Below are 21,881 nucleotides of genomic sequence, written 5' to 3'. Positions count from 1 at the left end.
GCCCATTTAGGACCCGTCCAACCCAACCTCCACCAGAACCTGGTTCCAAGCGTAAGAGAGAGTGCTGGGGTGGTTAGCATGAAGTGCTGGGCTGTCTCTATACGGGAACCTTACCATGCCATGGTAGGCATCAGAAAGGGAGATTTACCCACCTGGGTCCTCCTGGGATATGGGCAGCTTGGGAGCTTGGGTGTGCCCTTCAGAATTCCTAAAAGATGCCCTTCTCTTGGAGAGGGGTGGAAGAGAAAAGAGTCTTTCTTGTGTGCTGAAAGGTGCGTGTGTAACGCGCCGTCCTGGGATAATTTTAACTCAGAGGAGGGCCAGAAAATGTTGCTGGGTTTTTTCTTTCCAGCCCACACGGCGCCCCGCCGGCCCAGGTGGGCCCGGCTGAATGGGGGGCTTGTGTACGGGCGGGGCGGGGCAGGGCGGGGCGCACGGCCTCGCACCGCCCCCAGCCCCTCTCCCCACCCTGCTGCCCGGCGCCAGCCGCCCAGAGAGCCTGCCAGCCATGACCGGAGCGCCTGCCCTAGCCCTGCTGCTGCTGGGGCAGCTTCTGACGGCCACCTCTGCGCAGGTGAGCGCGGGCCCGCGGGTGCTGACGGGGTCGGGGATAGGGCCAGACGTCGAACCGTGCAACCTGGGACAACTCGAGCCCCCTGGGCCAACCCCTGAGTCCCGCCGCCGCGGACCCTCGAGGACGTCTGTGGCAACCTCGCCGCCGCCTTGCTCCGGCTGGCGAGTTCTGGTGATGCAGCTGAGCCTCATCGACACCAGGCCACATCAACCATGACCCTGGCTCCCACTTGTCTTCATCCAACCGGGTCAGGCCAAGCGCTGCTACTATGCTCAGAACACACAATGTTGCCTTTGTTCCTGGAGACTTCCTGCCGGCCCCGGCGCAAGAGAGGATAAACTGCCTCCGCGCTAGGCTCCAGCGCAGGAGACTTGGGGGTTTTCTAAGGCAGGCAGGGAGGAGGGTCATGGGCCACTGCCCCAGAGTTATTTGGGCTGGACAAGATGGGACAGGAGGGCTGACATGCTGGAAAGGAAAGCTACCTAATAACTTATCTCAATTTCAGAAAGTGGGACCTCGAGGCCCCCCTGGTCCTCAAGGGCCTCCTGGCAAGCCTGGCAAGGATGGCATCGATGTGAGTTGGGAGAGGAATGGGGAAGGTGCCCTGAGACCCCTGACCTTGTGAACACAAATCCAAGCCCCTCGTCTGGGAGCTAGGGTGACACCGGGTACCTCAGTGGGGCTGAAAGGACCTCGTTCCTCTTTGGGGCAGATCCTGGGGTACAGCTGACAGGGTGGCCCATGAGGTACATGTGCCTCCTAGGAATGTGAGACACGTTACTCTGGGGACACGGGGGTCTTGTTGGGGCTGAGAATAGAGCCAATTTTGGAGGCGGCTGGGAGCCATCTCAGCCTCAGAGATAGTGTCTTTTTGGTGTATCCTCCAGTTATGGCTTAAACAGTTTGGGGAGGCAACTGAAATCTTGCAGCTCGACCCTACCCTGTCCCATTATCTAGAGTGGAAAGGTTCTCATGGGGCCTTCTCGAAGAAGGGCAGCCTCCAGTCATTCATGTTGTTCCCCTAGGGACTCCACAGAGGGCTCTGGGAAGCTACACCAAGAGTACCCTGACCTCTTCTCAGGTTCCCAAGAGTCCCAAAACCTACCTCAGCAGTAATGGCCACAGGCTCCCTCACACCCCTCCTGGGCGACCATGTTGGACCTAGGTGGCTCAGGACCTTTCCCTTTGAACCCCTCTGCTGTAGTTGAGCATCCAAGTTCTAAGGCTCCTGTTTATGATGGTCTTAGAGTCTCATTGAAAAGATTCAGCCAACCTAACAGGTGTCTGTGGAGAATGAGGCTGGTGGGGATGCCTTTATGGAAAATGGGGGAGGAAGTGCCTTCTCCCGAACAGACAGAGTCAAGAGGTTGTCATCTTGCCACAGTCACTTTCTATAAAGCTCCTAGGTTGGTCAGAGGGACTATGGAGTATTTCTTGGAGGCTGTTGTGCCCCAGGGTTCCCAAGTGATCCCCAAATGCTATGTGGATGAGCCAATTTGTAGTTCACCCCATCCCTGGCTAGACTTTAGAGGAGAGACCCTCCATGTGTAGATGAGAGGATCTGAGGACCCCACAATGTCTCCATGGGCCAAGCTTCCAGGCCTGGATTGGAGACTGACCCAGCTCTGGGTGGAGTTGCGGGGGGGGGGGGGGGGTGGCACTTCCTATTCTCAGGAGTTACATGTGGTCATTTTCATTTTCACAGGGAGAAGCTGGACCTCCAGGTCTGCCTGGCCTTCCAGTAAGTCTCCCTGGTTGGAAAACAGGCTTTTCCAGCTTGCAAGGGAACGATGGACACAGAAAATAAAAGATGCCCAGTCCTCACTTCTCTGGGCCTGAGGGCAGAGCTGGACATGGATGGGAGGAGAACATATGGGATTTTGCTGGGTCTCCCTAGAAGCTCTCTTTGTGCCAGAATTCAGATAAGCCAGAGAAGGGAGATAGTACAGCCCTGTAGCCTCTCCCCGCTGTGCCTCTGAGGCCTCTTACCTTGGTTGAAGCTCCTGAGCCCACTGGCATTCCTCCGGTACAGTGACCTGTTTGTCTTTTGCTGGGGGTGCTGGATCTGTTTGGTGAACATCCAATAGATGCAGTAGAAGTGGGGCAGTCTTCTGGGGACCAGCAGAGCAGCAGGGTGAGGAGCCATGGCTGGCTAATACCCAACATGGAGACGGCTTGTCATCCTTGATGGGGGCTAAAGCTTAGAGCCAAATACTTCTTGCATAACTTTGTTTTTTTTTTTTTCTTCCTACCCAGGGACCCAAAGGAACCTCAGGGAAGCCGGGGAAGCCAGGAGAGGCAGGACTGCCAGGACTGCCTGGCGTGGATGTGAGTGTACCCTCCCACTGCAGCCCTACCTCACCTCACCCCTGTCCCAGCCCAGCCCAGCCCAGGGTCAGGCTTTCATTACTATTCTGCAGCTGGGCTTATTCAGGCAGGAAACCTTGTCCTGACAGAAGTTACAGTAGTTCCCAACGGGGGTCCTTGGCCTTCATCCCAGACTCTGCTGGTTCCTGGCTGGGACAGAAGCAGCTTCCAGTAGTTAGAGGACCTGTCAGCTCTTACTGATCCAAGAACAAGTGCCCATTGTCAGGCTTCCTGCACATGCTGCCCACATGGGTGTTTCTCCAAGCCCCCTGATGCCTTGATGGATAGTGGTGTAGGCAAAGCCCTGGCTCTGGGACTCGCCAGGCAGGATCTGAGGACTAAGCTGCTGGACCTGTTTAATCGTCACAGGGCTTGGCAGCCGATTTTTTCATGTGCTGGCCCCATCCCCTACTAGAGCTTTGGGTATACCATGTGTACTGGGAACCACTCAAGAGTGGTCTATGCCTCTGGATTCATAGTTTAAAGTGTCTGTGGCTCATTCTTCCCACGGCATGGTACGTGCTTCTCATTTGGTAGCTTCTTGAAGCCAACCTCTGCCTCCCTCTCCAGGGTTTGACGGGGAAGGATGGACCTGCAGGACCCAAAGGCGCCCCCGGGGAACGGGTAAGTGTCTTCATTCCAGTGGCTGCAGTCCAGAGGTAAGGTTCCCAGATGGTTTACAACACCATCAGGATGGAGGCTTTGTGGATGATGTCCTGACTGTCCGTGCTGGGCCCTTTCCCGTTGCTCCATTTCAGGGGAGGATACTGAGTGGACAGGTTCTGGGCCCTCCTCCCCCAACAATCCCTCAGCTACACCTGCTCACTCATCTTGGCATTCAGACCATGGCAGGGGAAGTGGAGTGGTGATGGGGACACAAATGAGGATGAGCCCCAGGTGACCCTCCTCTCGGTGTCTCTGGTCCATAAGGCCCTGGTTGAACCAGCACAAGCAGAGCCACTACACACCCCCTAAGTCTGACCGCCTTCACTGAATCCCCCCATTCACTAGCAAACTGGCTCTCCCTTCCCACTGCTTCTGAGGGCAGAGCTGTGTTCACAATTCTACTTTACCCCAGGAGAGGTGGTCATGAACACAAAGCACCTCAGAGAGCAAGAGGGGTGGGTAGGACACCAGGAAGTAGCTAGCATGGGAACTTAGGTGTGTGGAATGCCTGAACAGAAGCAAGTAGCTGGTGGCCAGCTGAGCTGCTGTGGCTTAACCGGGAGTGGGCTGGTCCCAGACTCTCTGGGGGACACTTTGACTACAGTGGAAGGACCAGCGTGTACCATCTTCTTGGCAAACCAGTCATTTCAGACCCTGTCTGCCAAGCTGGTAGTTCCCTCATATAAACTGAGGCAAAAGTTGTCAGCAACCTTTGCAGGCTAGTGTTGGAAGACAGTCTGGGGTCCCCAGCTGTGTGGCCCATGCCTGTGTCTTGCCCTCCTGTTGGTTCTGCCCACCCACTAGTAACTTTCTTGGTCATGCTTTTCATACTCACCCAGGATTCCAGGACAGCAGAACTGCACACAGCCTCAGTTTTCCATAGAGATTTCTCTTCCTGATCCCCACCTTGACAGAGTTAAGACTTAGGCTCCAAAGGAAAAAAAAAACTGGCTTTGCAGACAAAGGGTAGAGTTTCTTTTCTGTATACTCTGACCTCTGTTTTTCTATTCAGGGAAGTCTGGGACCCCCAGGGCCGCCAGGACTTGGGGTAAGTACTATCCTCTCCTCCCCATGGGGTTTTCATTGTAGAGGGGCATCCCTGGGGTCCCTTGCAGCCTCTCCTGTGGCCTTGGGTCTAGCCTGGAGGCCTGGAGCTTTATCTGGGCTATGACCTCTGAATTAGTGGGGTGGTTCTCCTAAATCAGGTGCCTCACTCTCCCTGGACCCCTACCCTATATTGCCTTGTGGATGTCAGGGCTAACCTGTGCTCTGACCTTATTCTTGTCTTTGCAGGGCAAAGGCCTCCCTGGACCTCCTGTGAGTACTTATGACCCCTTGGTCCCTCCCAAGTACATAAGTTTGTTCCCAGAGCAGCCCTCACTGAAGGCCACTTTGTCTGGGATATCCCAGAGCATGGCAGAGTGGTCTTCTTAGGGCACCGCCTGGCTGCTTCCCACATGGAATCCTGGCCTTTCAAAAGGCAGGCAGTCCTGGTGGGATTCCCTCATTCAGGGTCACCGGTTGCCCATCTTCCTCTTTTTGACCTCCTCCAGGGAGAGGCAGGAGTGAGCGGCCTCCCAGGTGGGATCGGTCTGCGTGGTCCCCCGGTGAGTGACTGCTCCCTGCACCCTGCACCACCACTGCATGGATGCATGTGGTCTTCATACCCACACTTAGCTGGAGGCTCCCGCTCCTTCTCTTACTCACCTTCACCCTGTCCCCTCCCTTTTCCCTGTACGTTCTCTCCTCACTGTTCCCTTCTCGTCTCCAACCCCCTGCCTTGGTGGGCACTGACAGAAGCCCAGGCAGACTCAGGGCTATGATTCAGGGTAGCAGACAGATGGATACCAACATGGCTTCAATCAGGGAGGATAAAGGGGCCTGTAGTGTCCTCTGCTTTAGGGGAAGCTGGTGGCCTCACTCAGTAGGGTAGACTCTACTCTGAATCATGAATCCTCCATAGGGACCCTCTGGACTTCCAGGCCTGCCTGGCCCCCCAGGACCTCCTGGACCTCCTGTAAGTACTGTGGAGGGACCTCTGTCAGACATCCTAGACTAACTGGGCTCGGCCCCACCCTAATCCCGCCCAGGCTCTGTGCCATTCCCCAGAAGCAGGTGGGAGACAGAGGTTGCTATAGCATTCAAGGTCACCCTGCCCCGAGGACAGATGATTTCTCTTGTCACCAGCCCTACAGACGGATCATCAGTGCCTTGCACTGGCCACCAGGGAGATCGGATTGAGGATTTCAAGCCCTCTGTTAGATCAGAGTCAAGGACAGAGAGGGTGGGAGGAGGGTAGATATACACCAACTCTCTCTCTCTGTATGTTCAAGGGAAACCCTGGAGTCCTCCCTGAAGGTGCTACTGATCTGCAAGTATGCATTTGTGGTGATTATGGAGGGGTGATGGGGATGTTTCTGCTTTGAAGGCGGAGTCTTACGGAAGGCCACTGTGTAGCAGGAGGCGGAGGGGTGGGGTGGGCGGTGGGGGTGTCTTCCAAGAGAGCATTTCTACTCCTAGAGGAATCTGCTTCCTTGGGGACTGGGCTCTGCAGATAGCTCTAGGCACATGCCTACCCTCATCTTCTGTGCTCACCATCTACATCTGTGTTGTCCCTAACAAAGCTACTAGTCACAGGGAGGTGACACCTAACCCGTATAGTTCCACGAGGCGGCATCCGCTTTCAGTCATAGGTGGTAAGCAGTCGCTGCCCGGGGTGACTAACAGGCCCAGTCTGTTGCCGGAGGTTTCCAGGTCCCTCTGCCCTTACTCAGCATCCCCGCCATTCCCCCGAGAAGGGGAAAGTAGGGTTCTTCTAAATGAGGATGGGGCCAGTGGGTAAGAAGTCAACAGTTTCACTAGGCACCCAGGCTCGACCTGGCCAGTTCAGTGTGAAGTGTGATAGAAATCTCCACCAGCTTCCTGGTGTCTGGCATGGGATATGCCATCAAGCCAGAGTATTAGTGCCATTGGTTGAGCTCATGTGGCATTCCTCCTAACAGCCACCAGGTGCTTGGTCACAGGATGAAGGCCCCTTTGTGGTGCCTGCAGCCAGTATGTAAATAGCTGCTTTGAGGCTGCCTGTCTGTAGAGAAGTCTGTGAGGGACGGTGACTGGCTGCAGTCCAGCTCCCCAGAGTCGCCACACCTCATGCCCAGCACTGAATGGGGCCCTGTCTAGGCTTGTCCACAGTCTCTATCACTGGCAAGATGGTCCTTTTCAGTTCTCCCACCCGCTTGCTGATGGTCTCCCTTGGGGTCCTGCCTCATTTGCCTTGGAAGGGTCTGATCCTTCTCCTTTTCAACAGTGTCCTGCCGTCTGTCCTCCAGGCCCTCCAGGGCCCCCGGGAATGCCTGGGTTCAAGGTGAGTGGGCAGTTGGAGGCAAAAGGCTGGGTACACTTCTCCACCGACAGAGGCCATTGGGTCCCCACATGCTGTGGAGTCTAGGGTTTTAGAAAGTCTGACTAGACTCAGTATTGTTAGTGGGGAGCAGAACTGCCCATGAAGTCATCCTGTCTTCTCTACTGAAATGGCACATTGGAAACTGCTGTGGCCAGAGGTCAGAGGGGGTAGAGACTGATCTGAGACCTTCCTCCCGGGAGCCCTTGGGAAGCATAGTCACAAATGCTCTTGGGCTGCAGTTTCCCTATCTGGTTCCAGGCCTTGGACTCTGAATGTCATGGTGCCGCTCTCACTGACAGCCTGTACAGACCTTGATTCTTTGTAGGCAGGTGGGATGGGAGACATCCATGAGTATGGGGACTGTGATTTCCATGTTTGTTTTCAGGGGCCTACTGGCTACAAAGGGGATCAAGGAGAAGTTGGCAAAGATGGTGAGAAGGTAAGATGCTGTCCATGTGTGGTTTACTGACCTAGAAATGTCAGCCATAGTGGGAATGCTGGCTGGGTGGTCCTGGGACTCCATAGAAGGAAGGGAACTGGATCTTCATGGGCTTCCTCTGGGTACCTGCTGCTGGTATGTCCTCAATGCAGCCTGGCTAGTCAGAGCTTGGTGACCTGGAAGAGTCCTTTCATGTAAACAGATTCTTCCCTCCCCTGTCTGACCTCATGTGGAAGCTCCTGGTATGCTGAGGATCCCAGAGGACCCTTGGCTCTGGGCCTAAAGTGTTCATAGAAGCCTCTGCTACTCATACAGTGGCCACTGTCCTATAGGGCCCCTGCCTATGCTTCCTGCATGAGGGAAGAGGGCTGGGATACCCTTCTGATGGTAGGAGTAACCGAGTACCAATTGCTCCATGTACAGTGGGTACTTCCCCTCTTGACCAGGAGGGGGTGCTTAAGAAGGCCTGGGGGCTTTGCTTGAACAGAGACCCCATGATCCTGCCCAGGCAGTGGTGAGGCCTTTTTCACAGCTATCGGCAAATATCCCCCATCCGATTCGACCTCCGTGGCTCAGCTGTGAAGTAGGAGTGGTGCTTATCATGGTTTAGGCTCATGGGAGGGGACCAGTGGACAGTGGAAGATGCTAGAAGTAGGATGAACTGGCTGACTACTGCTTCCTCTGTTGTAGGGTAATCCTGGGCCCCCTGGGCCTCCTGGCATTCCAGGCACCGTAGGGCTACAGGTGAGAATGGGGAAGGACCAGGGTGGTGAGGTAGAAGCCCCTTTGATGGACACCCCAAGGGGAGTTGGTTTAGACTCCAGGGATAGTTAACCAGTCATCCAGGCTGACACCAAGGCTGGTGTTGCTCTCTCCAGGGGCCTTAGCTTAAGTCAAGCACTTTTAACGAAGATGCCAAGCCTTGGGGAACTCGGAGGCAAGGACTATGGTAGTGTTTTAGATACATGTACTGTCTGGGCCCTGTAGCTCTGGTTCTGTTCCTTCAGGGCCCACGAGGATTACGAGGACTTCCAGGGCCTCTTGGGCCCCCTGGGGACCGGGTAAGTGCTGCTGGTTCCATGGGGGGGGGGGCTGTGGGTCACCTGAGGTCAGCCCTGGTAGTTGAATGCCTGGGATGGTCATATGCCGACTCTACTGGGGCTCAAGATAAAAGAGCCTCAGAAGCCAGCATCACAAGACACTTCCTGCCTAACAATTTGAGGCTGGGCTTGAGCCTCCCTCTGGGTATCTACCCTGTGGGAGGACTTCAGGTGCCTTCTCTCCTTCACAGGGTCCCATTGGGTTTCGGGGGCCACCTGGGATCCCAGGACCACCTGGGAAAGTGGTATGTATCTATCTATGCTGGAGGGTGGACCTCGTACCAGCCCAGACCCTCTGACTCCTTTCCCCCACCGTCCTCCTGCTGATTCACATATTTGCCATCATTTGTTCCACTGGGCTGGTCCCTAGCTCTCTCCCAGGATGAGCTGTCCATGGATACATGGGGGACTCAGAACATACCAAGGGGTAATATATCTGTGAGGTTCAGGACACATGGCATAGGGCATGTGGTATGCCTCAGTGAAAGCACAGCTGGAGCATGGGCCATTTGGCCTTCACGAGAGATCTGCCTCCTTTGTTGCCTGGATACAAGTTGGGATGGGCTTAGCGTGTCACTGTCCCATGTGACCTTCTACAGCAGGAGGTTGCTTCTGACTGGTCTAGAAGGCTAAACCAGGGCAAAACCCGGAGGGGCTTCAGTCAAGAGCCACAGCTTCACTGTGTTGCTAACACTGTCCCTACCTCCTTGTTATCTTTTAGGGTGACAGAGGTGAAAGGGGTCCAGAAGGGTTCCATGGACCTAAGGGTGACCTGGTAAGTGAGAGGGAGCTTTGCTCCCTGGACTTTTCTGTGAAGAACCTGATCTAATTCCTGTAGGTGGGGGTGGATGATATTTAGAGGGTCCCTGTCAGGGGCATGAAGACTCTCCATGCTATGCCCTATCCTGGAAGGAATATAAGCTGCTAGAAATGGGGCCTGGACCTGAAGGATCCCAGCCCTCTCCCTGCCCCCTTCAAGCACCCAAAGCCCATATAGGAGACTTTGAGTCCCTCCAGAGCAGCCAGCAGTGAGAAGCTCCGAGCAGAGGCTGGAGCATGGGGCCCTGAGCTCAGATCCTGGCTCCAGCCCAGCCTTGGATGCTAGGCAGGTAGTTTCCTCCCTCCACTTCACAGATGGAAGCTCTGCAGTGAGGCACCAGGTATCTTCTGATCAGAAGTGGCTATCACCAAACATTTGCCTCTGGCAGCCTTCAAACCTCTTCTTGCCCACCTAAGACTAGTGTTTGAGTAGTGCTGAGGTGTCCACAGCTCCTCAGCTGCAGTTCCTCAGCTGCAGCTCCTCAGCTGGCCCTATGCAGCAAGAGGCTCTGGTAATGGAACCTATCTCCACTGGTTGGGGTGAGCCAGACGCTGTCTCCAGTAGAAGCACAGTATACCTCATGTCCCAAAAGCTGGGCATGTGTGGCTTGGCCTGTGGGGACATGATGGGGCAGGATGGGATCTTCCTTGGGGTCTCAGCTGCAGCTGCTTCTGTCCCATGTTTTCTTTAGGGCAGGCCTGGTCCCAAAGGAATCCCTGGAGTGCCCGGACCAGGTGGAGAACCAGTGAGTATTTCAGACGGTGTCAAGCATGGTATCGTGGCCACACAAACTGCCACAGCAAGGCTTCTCCTCTTGGCTGAGCTATTGCCATGAATGTAACCATTCTCCTTAGGTTCTCTTTCCACAGTCCTTTCCATTCACAGGGCCCAGCACCCTCAGCATTCCCAGAAACCCATAGCAGCACCTAGCAGCCCCAGCACCCACCAGCCACTCCAGTGTTCCCCACCAACTGCTCTAGCAGCCCCAGGAATTCACAGACTTCCCAGCAGATTCCAACATCTTCAGCAGCACCTGACAGCTCCCAGGCAGCCTGAAACACCTCCCACAGCAGCTCACATCTTCCTTTTGCTCCAGCCTGAAATTCTGCAGCTGCTGTAACCCTACAGAAATCTAGGATCAGGCTTGTCTGACACCTGAAAAGAAAGGGTGATAGAACCAGCAAACACAGAGTTGGGGGGTTATGCTGAGGGACCTGGACATCTGTCTGCCTACTCCCTTGAAGGGTCTCTGAGGGTAACATATAGTCACCCAGCCAGAAAGACAGCCACTGTTGGGGACTCAAGAGACACCTTTGATTAATGGGGTAAGAAGGGGTGGTTCTCTGTCTGAAGGCCCTAACACTGTCTTTTGTCCTTAGGGCATGCCAGGCAAGGATGGCCAGGATGGTGTGCCAGGACTTGATGGCGAGAAGGTTGGTGCCTGACAGGATGCTTGCTGGGAGGAAGTGGAGGAGGAGTTCAGCTTCCCAAGGCTTTGGCATGGCATTATTTTTCCTCATACCCAATCACTGTCCTTGCAGGGAGAGGCTGGTCGCAATGGTGCCCCAGGAGAGAAAGGCCCCAATGGGCTGCCGGTGAGTGCCTAAGCTAGGTAGGTTAGTTGCTCTGGGGTTAGCTCCTGCAGTTGGCCTAGGATCTGATAGGACCTGGCACAGCCCTGGTGCTAGAAGACAGGGGCCTGCTTTATCATATCTGTAACCACCACCACCACCACCACCACCACCACCACCACCACCACCACACACACACACACACACACACACACACACACACACACACACACACACCATGGAACAAGTGCAGATGAGCCTGTGCCTGTATTTGTCCTGGTTCTTGTGGCCCCCAGGGGCCCTGCCTGGGAGGGTTGGCAGGGGTTCTGCATCAGGCTTTATCCCTGGGGTCATCTTTACTCTGTCTGGCCTATGCACATTTGCCATGTGACACTATGCATTCTCTGCATGCATGCCCTCTGTGGGCTCAGAAGTCTTGGCTCTGATGCTGGCTCCCAGACCTGACCCTAGCCCTGGCACTATCCCCAACCCAAACTCCAGCCTTGACCCAGACTGTCACCTTGTCTTCAACTCTGAACCTGATTTTGTTCCTTGTCCTGGCAGGGGCTCCCTGGACGGGCAGGGTCCAAAGGCGAGAAGGGAGAACTGGTAAGTGGCTGCTTTCCCCCAGAGAGAGCAGGCACAGCATGCAGTGCTCTGGTGGGGGACAGAGGGGACATAGCATTCACTGTCTCCTCACTTCCATAGGGTAGAACTGGGGAGCTGGGTGAGGCTGGCCCCTCTGGAGAGCCAGGTATTCCTGTGAGTATCCATAACTGTTCCCTATGTGTATATCGGAGGATCCTGCTCCTCCCTCTCTCCCTCCCCCTATGTGCACACAAGGACTCTACTCCTCCAGTGTGTGCACAGGGAAGCTCTGCCCTCTCTACATGTGTGTAGAGGCAACTTGCTCCACCCCATGTGTGTGCAGGGGCCCTGCCCTTCCTTTCCCTTTGTATATGGAGACTGCCTTGTCTGTGCATGCTGGGGGCCGGCCCCTCCCCACTTTGTGTACACAGGGCCTCTGGGCAGACATGTGGACTCCACCCTTTTTCTGTATGTACAAGGGACTCTGCTCTCCCCCCCCCCCTGCCATGTGTACACAGGGACCTTGCCCCTTCTCACATATGTCAAAGGGAATCCTGCCCTCACCTTTTCTTTCCTTACAGGGAGATGTTGGTGTTCCAGGGGAGCGTGGTGAGGCTGGTCACAGGGGCTCAGTGGTGAGTGGGAGGACATAGCCCCTCCCTCCCAGGCACGGGAACGGAGACATGGTTTATGGGCAAGAAGTGGTAGCATTTGGGGAATATAGACGGGCCAATTCCTTGAAGCCTGAGAGTGGTAGGAGATGGGTGAATCTTCCCTTCTTTATCCTTCACCCTCTGGAATAATGGTGTTGTGCTGGGTTACCCTAGCCTCAGATTATTTATTCCACCGTGCATCTTATACCTGGCAAATATGGATGGAAATTCATAAGCCTATAACAGTAGAAATTCCCAAGTACTATAACCAGTGGACTCAGTCTTCTCTAGGGCCCTATGGAAGGCCCTGGGCGTCAGTGCCTGACACTGACTGAGTCAGCCTGACAGTTTAAGTGTAGACTGTATGTAAGCCCTGAGATCTGCTCCCCATACTTAATTGCCCCAGGAGCTGCCTGTTCTTATGCCTCCAAACCTAGTAACTTAGAGAGATGGCTCAAGCCTCGTTCGCTGTCCACCCAGCTCCCCACGGAGGCACAGCTGGGCTTCCTGGGCCACAAAGACTCTTAGGGGCTCCATGGATCTCACAATATCCACTCATATCTTGATCTTTTAGGGGGCCCTTGGCCCACAAGGTCCTCCTGGTGCCCCTGGTATCCGTGGTTTCCAGGTGGGTAAAAGTTGGAGTAATGGTTTAAGCCAGGGCAGCGAACCCTGGTTGGCTGGGAAAAGGAGGAATCCTGGCTGGTTCCCTGTGGGTGCTGACTAGCTGGGATCTTATCCAATTCACAGGGCCAGAAGGGCAACATAGGAGACCCTGGCCTTCCAGGCCCGCAAGGCCTACGGGGTGATGTGGGTGACCGGGTAAGTGTCCTTCTCTTGTGCCTTCCTGCTCTAACCAGTCTACGTAGACACAAGCCAGCAGCAGTCTGCTGCTTCCCAGGGACAGTGGCATTAACTCTGTGGCCAGGTACCCTTCATCCTTTTATTGCTCGTTCTTCTGGTGTTCTTCCTGGGCAAGAGGGGGTCTGGAATCTTCACTGCTCTATCACATGCCCCACATGCAGTCCTAGAAGAACCAATAATTGGGGAGAAGCAGTAACTTGAGGCTCTAGGTCCTGGGCTTGCCTGTTGGGTGTGAGCTGAGACCAGAATGACCCCAGTGTTTCAAACATGTAACTTTCCAAGACTTTGCCGCTGGTTCTATAGCAGCCAGTGATATTGTACCAGGGCCCAGGAGAGTTGTGGCTTACTGGTTAGTAGGTAAGGCCTGGGGTCCCCTGAGAGGGGTTGTCTGGGGGTCTGGTCTGGGGCCTAGGCCATACTCCAGGTCTTTAGGGATTATGTGATTGCTTTCTTGGTCCCCGCTTGGCAGGGACAAAGCACTCTTCAAATGAGTACATGCAACTAATGGAGGCTCTCCAGCACCACTACAGACACAGGGAGTCACAGAAACTGCCATCACACAGCAGGGACAGTGGTGTTTTATTAGCCTCTAGGCAGGAAATTCCGGGAGTGAGGGAGCTTGCCAACAACTCTGAGGGCTCTAAGCTAGTGGAGGGAAAAGCTTGGTAGTAGCAGTGTTGGTGCGTGCCCCAGTCCCAGTGGGAGGGAACTTTTTTTTCTTTCTTTCTCTTTTTTGGATACCCATGCAGTGGTGACATATCTATTTAATCCCAGTACTCAGGAGGCAGAGGCAGGCAGATCTCTGTGAGTTCGAGGCCAGCCTGCTCTACACAGAGAAACCTTGTTTTTTTTTTTTTTGTTTTTTTTTTTTGGGGGGGGGGTTATTTATTTATTTATTTTTATTTTATGTGTGTGAGCATTTGCCCACATGTATGTAAGTGTTCCATGTGTGTACAAGAACCCAAGGATGCCAGAGGAGGGTTATAACTTGAACTACAGTTACAGATGGATGTGAACTACCTGATGCAATGCTGGGAACTAAACCCAGGTTCTCTACAAGAGCAGCTGGTGCTCTTAACAGCTGAACCATTGCTCCACCATTTAAGCACATACTCCAACATTTAAGCAAATAGTTCTCTTTCTCTCTGTCTCTCACATGCGTGTGTGTGTGTGAGAGAGAGAGAGAGAGAGAGAGAGAGTCACAGACATTAGTAGCTGATTTAAAGAATTCATGTCCACTGAGAGTGATGGGCAGCTGCTGTTCAGAGCCTATGGAGCATGGATGGCTACATGCTGCTTTTATCTATGGACTCGGTTTGGCAGCTGGGGTTGGGGTGCTAGTTCTAAGTCTCTTGGCATAAAAGGATTTTTTACACCCTATTAAAGGTGGGATTCCTGCCTCTGCTCTGCAGGGCAGTGATACCCCATGGGGATCCCTGGGATTTCTCTAATCCAGAATCTTCTCTCTGCCTAGGGTCCAGGAGGCGCCACAGGCCCTAAGGGAGACCAGGTGAGAAGAAGTCCCATGTATGGTCAGGTCAGCTCTGCACCATATGACTGTGGGTTTACTTTCAAAACTCTTGAGGGGCTTCTTCAACCCTTACTTCTCTCCATCTTGCTCCACTTTTCCTCCACTCCTGCTTAGCATAGCCCTGGGCACCAAAAGGGACAGAGTAAGCTGCTTTACTGGGTACAAGCAATTATTCAGATGATCACTATATGGCCCTGGATGGGGAGGGGGGAAGCTACCACTGATTAGGGAAACTGGCTTTGTAAAAGGAGTAAAGTCTGGGCTGTAAGACTTATGTGTTGCAAAAGCAAGTTAGAGCTGTGTGGCTTCCTTCTCTCTGAAGCCCTTCCCTCCCTGAAACAATTCAGCGAGGATGGGCTGTGGTGGCTGCTGCGGCCCATCCTTAAAATGACTGCTTCCTCTCCTCTTGGATGATCCAGGGCTTCTCCATGTAATACCATCAAGGTGCTGAAGGCCTCACTGTGAAAATAAGTGACTTCAGTTTTGGAGTCCACTTGGGCTGTGGCTCTTGGGTTCTTGTGTTGCTTTGGGAATGCCGTCTAGTACAGGATCCTGGCCTGGACTCTGGCCTCAATCTTAGTATCAGTAATGGACAAGTGGCTTCAGATGTGGAGGAGCCAACGGTAACCTTAGTGTGTCCTCCTCAGGGCATTGCAGGTTCTGATGGTCTTCCAGGGGACAAAGGAGAGCTGGTGAGTATGGCTGAACCCCTTACTGCCAACTAAGAGCCACCTGGTCGGTTGGGGTGGGAACTGTTCCGTTGACGAGGTATCTGAGGATGGCAGGTAAGGTATGAATTGCCCAGGCCTTGCCGTCCCATTGTGTGGTAGGGGAGAGTGGGGTTCAGAAGACACCAGCAGAGTGATTCTCTGCTGAGGTGTAGAACTCCCCCAGTGCCTCCTCACATTCTGCCCAAGGAAATCACCCTTGCTTGAACTGGCCACTGCTGAGGTCTAAGGAGAGAAAATGCCACTTTCACAGAGCTAGAACTTGAGCCTGTTATAAAGTAGAACTCGCCTGACATAACCAGTCACTCACAGCTCTCCTGAAGGCACCAGGACTGCTTTGGGGCTCAAATGGAAAGGCCCTTTTTGGCTTCACTGTGGTCAGGGATTTCGATTCTTTTTGTCCACGCGACACAGAGCAAGGCTAGTTCGAGGGATCCTGCTCTCAAGTAGCAACCGTTGGCCACTGTGAACCACTTATTTCTTTAACGCAAATGATCCCAGTTGATTGTTTTTTATTTTGGCAAATTCTTGACAGAGCCTTCGAAGCAGCCCCACCTGCTCACTCTTAAACTGATGGAGTGGTAGGCAGCGGCTGTGTGGGACAGAGCCCCTGCCAGCTAGAAACCTCTGTGTGGTGACAGTTACCATAGTGGTGAGCTAGTTGGGAACCTTACCATCTGTCCTTTCCTGCTTTATCCATGGATAGTTAGCTCACAGTTGTGAGCAGAGCCCATATCTGGGCCCAGTCAATCCACATACACACTTGGGGCTAATCATTTCTGAGGCCCCAGCTAGGGAAAGGCCCAGCTTTCCAGGCTAGAGATGTTCAGCTCAGCATGTGTGAAAAGACTTGGAGGAGGCAGTCCAGACAGGTGTAAGAGCAAATACCATGCAGCCACTAAGATCAATTTCAAGGGAAAGGTGTTAAAATTGCACTAGTAGGTAAAAGGGAAGGAAAAGCCTTGCCAATGTGTTCATATGTGAGGGGTTTGGGTGCTAGGTCAGTTTGTGGGGCCACTTCCACATGCTCCACAGTGAAAGCATAACTTCCTCTTCACAGGGTCCTAATGGCCCCGTTGGACAAAAAGGAGAGGTGAGTACCTGGCAGATGCTTTTGTAACAAATCCAAGGAGCCCACAGGCGCCCATCCACCTCTGGGTGGATAGTTACCTTGTAAGGTTCTGCCTAGGTGGCCAGTCACTCCTGAGGTCCGGGCCTTCCAAAGGAGGTCTTACTCTGACTTGCTTCCTCTTTTCTTTCTGCAGTCTGGCAGCCGAGGGGAACTGGGCCCCAAAGGCATCCAGGGCCCCAATGGCACCAATGGAGTCCAGGGTGTACCTGGTCCTCCAGGCCCACTGGGCCTCCAGGGGGTGCAGGGTGTCCCAGGCATCACAGGGAAGCCTGGCGTTCCGGTTCGTAGCTTTTCCTTCTTTTGTTGTGGGTTTAGATGATGGGTGTTGTGAACTAGCAGTTGTATTGGGAATCAGGTGGTGGGTCTGCCTGCTGATGAACCTGGGTGAATTTCAGGGCAAGGAAGCCAGTGAACAGCGCATCAGGGAGCTGTGTGGAGGGATGATCAGTGGTGAGTCTCCTGTGACTACCCCCATCCTCACACTGCTTCTGCCCTTGGCCGCTGTCCTTCCCATCCTGCCTGACCTCTGACCTCAGTGAGAGCTACCCTCTTCCCAGGGCTTAACATAATGCAGGATACTCAGAGAAGCCCCAACTAACTATTGAGGGCAACAGTTCCAAGGAAGAAGCTGGGTGGTGGTAGCACACGCCTTTAATCTCAGCACTTGAGAGGCAGAGGCATGTGGATCTTTGAGTTGGAAGCCAGTCTGGTCTCAGTGAGTTCCAGGACTACACAGAGAAACCCTGTCTCAGAAAACAAACAAACAAAACAAAACAAAATAAAAAACAATTACAAGGAAGAAACCACTGTGCCCTTCGGCTGGGAGGGACACTTTTCCCGGTGGCTTGAAATTCTCCTTCCAGCATGTGAGGTGTTCCAAGGGAAGGAGACTCCTGTCTCGCCTCTAGAGCAGTTAATAGCCATTTTGGTCAGTAGTGAAAATTTCCTTCTGAAAGAGAGTTGGCTATGTTATACTTTGCATGAAGACGTTTTGCTAATCCTCTCTGAAGTACATGCTTGGCACCCTGTTTTCCAAAAGAGCAAATTGCACAGTTGGCTGCACACCTGAGGAAGCCCTTAGCACCAGGCTCCATCGGCAGGCCTGGTCCAGCTGGACCCCCAGGTCCCCCAGGCCCTCCAGGCTCCATTGGCCACCCTGGCGCTCGAGGTCCCCCAGGATATCGTGGTCCCACTGGGGAGCTAGGAGATCCTGGACCTAGAGGTAAGTAACTGACCCAAGCAAGACATGATCATGCTGCTGTGAGGGCACTGTCTCAGTCACATGAGGAAACCCTAGTTTTCTACAGCACTCTCATGCTGAGATGTCTTCCTCCTAAGGTCCAGGGAAGAGAGAACCAAGGGACAGTCAGGTTCCATGTCACCTGAATGAGAGGTTGGCCTCGTGGTCATAACACCTGAGAGCAACCTGTTTAGGTTGGCCTAGGGTCCTCCAGCCCTACTGTCTACATGACTCACCTACAAATGCCATAAAGATGCAGTCAACCATCTGGTTATACCACATATACACCAGGACTCAGTCAGGGAGAGGGCCGGGCCTTTGTGTTTTGGGGGTCAGCACAGGTAATGTCTTACCAATCTGTGGGAAGCATGGAATCTTAAATGTGATATCTTTCTCCAATACCACCAGAACACAATTTGTTGAGGCTGTGAGCAATAAAATAATAGGAACCCACTTTCACTCAGGAGCTGAGACTTTCATGAAGGCTGGTGGTACATGACAATATCCATTGCAGAAGGCAAAAACAACTAATTCAAGCTGCATTTAAGATGATGGGAATCAGGGAGTCCTTGGAAAGAAGAGACAGGATAGACTACTACCAATGTCATAGCCATGTTGCTGGAAGAAAGCTGGGGTACCAGACACAAACTGGGGATTGTGATGACATGCTGTGTGAACTGATGGGCACCAGCCTTTCTCCAAAACCTTTGGAATTCATGTATTTAATAATGCAGACTTCTCAAGCCTCACATTGCCCTGATGACAAGTTTGAACCCCTCATTACACCTGGTTGATTGATTGGCCAATAGCTCCATGCTTCCTGCGAGCAGCTTAGGAAAAGAATCTGTGTGGGAAGCGGTTCTGACTCCCTCATCATCTTCCAGGTTATGTTTTATGTTTAAAAACTTTTGATGTGGATGGATTTGGCGCAATTCGCACATCACTTTCACCTGTTCTTAAAAAAAAATCCTTGGAGACTGAGGAATTTCAACACTAGAGAGCAAATGTGGAGAATTCATCTTGTCTCAGTGCAGTGTCTGTCCCAAATCAACTTCCAAATGACTGTTTTCTCTGTCATTTCTCCTGAGTGTGGCCTTCTCAGGCATTCTATGTCACCTGGTGTCATGTGAGTGGCTGTCCTTTTTAAAAACATGTAGGATTTCCTACAATCCGGTATCTGAATTCCTTCTAGACTAAAAATAAAATTTAGGGCATTATGTGCCTGTATAGGCCATGACAGAGACACAGGGGTCCCAGGAAGCCTGCTAGGATGGTCACACAAACCTATTTTCTCTTTGAAGGTGGGCATGCCACGCTGTCCAGTCTGTGTGAGGCGCTGGGCACCTTTAATTTTCAGTGTGCATCAGGTTGCCATGAGTCCCTGTGGAGAATATATTTATCTGATTAGGCCTTCTCAAACACCAAGCACAAACCCTGGTCATTGTTGTACCCATTCTCTGAGACCTCGCTGGAAGCAGTTTTGAGACCTCTGTTGAGGTCCGCCGCATGAGCCAGTGGGCATCCGAAGGCGTTAGAGCCGACATACTAGGGAGGCCTCTCCAGGCCTCTCCAGGCCACTGGCAACTGCACCTCTCCTCACAGCACTAGTGTATAATAGTCCAACAAGTAGCAGTGCCCTTAGACTTGCATCATAATCCATCACACCTACATGTGTCCAGTAGCCAGAAACCAGTGCTGCTGTATTTCTGTTCTTGGAGGTTGTTTGCTTTTTATTTTTGGCTGTTCTTGAGGTGCTGGGAATTTGATGTATGGCCTCATGTATACTAGGCATGTGCTCTACCATGGGGCTGTAGCCCCAGCTCTGTGACTATGACTAGACCAAAACAGACATAAAAGAGTTGAAGAACATTTAGGGGATATTTTAAAACACTCGAATGCCAGATGCAATCTGAAAGGCTGAGGCAGGAGGATCGCGGTGAGTTGGAAATCAACCTGGGCTGCGTAGTGAGCTCCAGGCCTGGACCACAGACTGAGACCTTGTCTCAATAAAAATAAAGCATCCTTTGATAAGCCATGGGTCAAAACTCATGCTGAAAACATAAAAACCAAACAACACAATTGTCTCAGAGTCATAACTATTTCAAAGCAAACTAAAATCCCACCAGTGATTTTGGAGGTGTCACCTGTGGTGGGGATGTGGGCATGCTACTCTGGTCATACTTCGACTAAGCTGCACTTTGGTGAACAGCCTCACTTCAGGAAATGCTTAAAAGCAGCAAGCTCTGTGAAAACAAGATGGAAAATGCCATCACTGTGGACAGGCAGCTACTCTAACACGGCTGTTGCTTTCCATGCTGCAGGGAGCCAAGGTGACAGAGGAGACAAGGGCGCAACAGGTGCAGGGCTAGATGGGCCTGCTGGCGACCAAGGGCACCAAGGTAGGCCACTGTCATCACACAGTTCTGGGAAGGGGTTGGACACGTTTTTCTCTTGGCAAAGTATTAAGGATCTGGTTAGGAACTGCTTTTATGATCTCTTTAGTATGAAAAATAAAAATATTTTTTCTCCATCTAACTTCAGTTAAGTAGGTTTGGTTAACTTCTATCTTACTAAACATCATGTCTATTCCAGAAAATTATCTTTCTCTTAATTGGCCACATATACATTGAGGGATTTTATTTTTACTTTGTGTGTGTGTGTGCCTATGTGCACACATGTATGCCTATGTCCATGTACCACAGCATACATATGAAGATCAGAGGGCAACTTTGTGGAGTCAATTCTCTTCTTTTACATGGGTTATGGACATTAAATTCAAGTTACCAGGCTTATGGGCAAATCATCTTGACTGCCATGCTTCATTGTCTTAATGTAAAAAACTGTATGCTGTGGGCTAGGGGTGGTGGCACATACTTGTGATCTCAGCACTGAAGAGGCTGAGGTAGGAGGATGAATTTATGCCATCTGCAGGCCTGCTGAGGAATTTTATCTGCACCTGTGTACCCCATGGAGCACTCCTCTCTGGGTTCCTCTAGCTAGTTATAGGGGCAGATGTGTTTGTGTGCCTTGCCTTCTGTGGGAGGCACAGCCCCTCTCCTTTGTAACGTGCACCTTTCCTCCTCTGTGAGGTGCATTACCCTCCTTCATGAGGTACAGCCTCTCTGAGGCACAACTTCCCTTCCCTTCAAGGCACCCCTGTCCTGACTACTTATTTGTTCTCCCGACTATCCTGTTGGCAACTCTGGGCTGTTCCCCTGTGGGGCCTGCAGTATCACCTCTGAGCTGCCACGCCCAGCTGCTTACTCACATTTGGGTCACCGAATGTTGAATGGTTATGCCCCACCACGACCAGCTAAAGTTCTCAACTTCCTCCCAGGCTGCCTGCCAACACCAAATACGCTTTTAAAAAGATTTGTTTATATATTTCATGTACATGGGTGTTTGTCTGCATGCACATTCTTCCATCAGAAAAGGCCATCAGATCCCGTGAGAATTAGATGAGACTACAGTTTCGTTTTAAGCTGCCTTGTAAGTGCTAGGAATTGAACTCGGAACTTCAGAAGAGCAGCAGTGCTTTTAACTGTGGAGCCATCTCTCCAGCCCCTCCAAATATGCTCTTGACATGTGCCCCACAAGCCCTTCTGAGACCAGAGTGCAACGTGCCTTCAGGACACTCTCTGTGGCTAGCCTGGCCTCAGCTGTACTTGCCCAGCCACCTGTCTTTGCCCTTTGCTCTTTTGGACTCTGTGCCTGAGCTCTTCATCTATGACCTCTTGCACTGTTCAGAAGTAAGCCAGTAGAGAGAATCTTCCCAGTATAGTGATGGCTACTGCTTTGGGGTTCTCGTGGCTCCTAACTACATTCTCCTGGTTTCTAGGGCCTCAAGGTGTGCCTGGCATCAGCAAAGATGGTCGAGATGGTGCACATGGTGAGCCTGGTTTTCCTGGTGATCCCGGCCTTCCTGGAGCTGTTGGTGCTCAAGGAACCCCAGGAATTTGTGACACCTCAGCCTGCCAAGGAGCTGTGTTAGGAGGAGGTGGGGAAAAGTCAGGGCCTCGGAGCTCATAAACAAGAACTTAAGTAGGAAATGAATGACAACGCACTCCAACAGGCAACAGCGATCAGCCATGTGGTTACCAGAAATGGACAGTATGGCTGGCTACAGTTGGCTACAGGTCCTGGCCTGCTGCCTGGACCCCAGGAGCATCTACTGGCACCACTGGCACTGTCCCATCTGCAGAATT

General features: G+C 52.6%; 1 protein-coding gene across 1 annotated transcript; it reads left to right on the top strand.

The window, feature by feature from the left end:
* Positions 1-492: 492 nt before the first annotated feature.
* Positions 493-21,719, top strand: Col9a3 (collagen type IX alpha 3 chain). The gene is made up of 32 exons (XM_055596212.1): positions 493-574; positions 1,080-1,148; positions 2,280-2,315; positions 2,831-2,902; positions 3,512-3,565; positions 4,620-4,655; positions 4,901-4,924; positions 5,161-5,214; positions 5,571-5,624; positions 5,941-5,982; positions 6,915-6,971; positions 7,396-7,449; positions 8,140-8,193; positions 8,457-8,510; positions 8,741-8,794; positions 9,271-9,324; positions 10,061-10,114; positions 10,749-10,802; positions 10,911-10,964; positions 11,505-11,549; positions 11,649-11,702; positions 12,110-12,163; positions 12,756-12,809; positions 12,932-13,003; positions 14,520-14,555; positions 15,224-15,268; positions 16,365-16,397; positions 16,570-16,716; positions 16,832-16,886; positions 17,476-17,658; positions 19,998-20,075; positions 21,515-21,719. The coding sequence occupies exons 1-32, from the start codon at positions 509-511 to the stop codon at positions 21,703-21,705; spliced, it is 2,043 nt and encodes a 680-aa protein (XP_055452187.1). The 5' UTR covers positions 493-508; the 3' UTR covers positions 21,706-21,719.
* The last annotated feature ends 162 nt before the right edge of the window (positions 21,720-21,881 follow it).

Source organism: Psammomys obesus, unplaced genomic scaffold (assembly GCF_907164565.1).
Source record: "Psammomys obesus unplaced genomic scaffold, mPsaObe1.curated_primary_1811, whole genome shotgun sequence".
NCBI classification, from domain to species: domain Eukaryota; kingdom Metazoa; phylum Chordata; class Mammalia; order Rodentia; family Muridae; genus Psammomys; species Psammomys obesus.
The sequence above is the reverse complement of the archived record's forward strand: the minus strand, read 5'-3'. Positions and strand labels throughout refer to the sequence as shown.

Bases quoted from the DNA above. Each gene is read 5' to 3' on its own strand.
- Col9a3 (XM_055596212.1), top strand. From the start codon at position 509: ATGACCGGAGCGCCTGCCCTAGCCCTGCTGCTGCTGGGGCAGCTTCTG. The intron at 5,215-5,570 runs GTGAGTGACTGC...AATCCTCCATAG, and splicing joins TCGGTCTGCGTGGTCCCCCG to GGACCCTCTGGACTTCCAGG. The intron at 5,625-5,940 runs GTAAGTACTGTG...TGTATGTTCAAG, and splicing joins CAGGACCTCCTGGACCTCCT to GGAAACCCTGGAGTCCTCCC.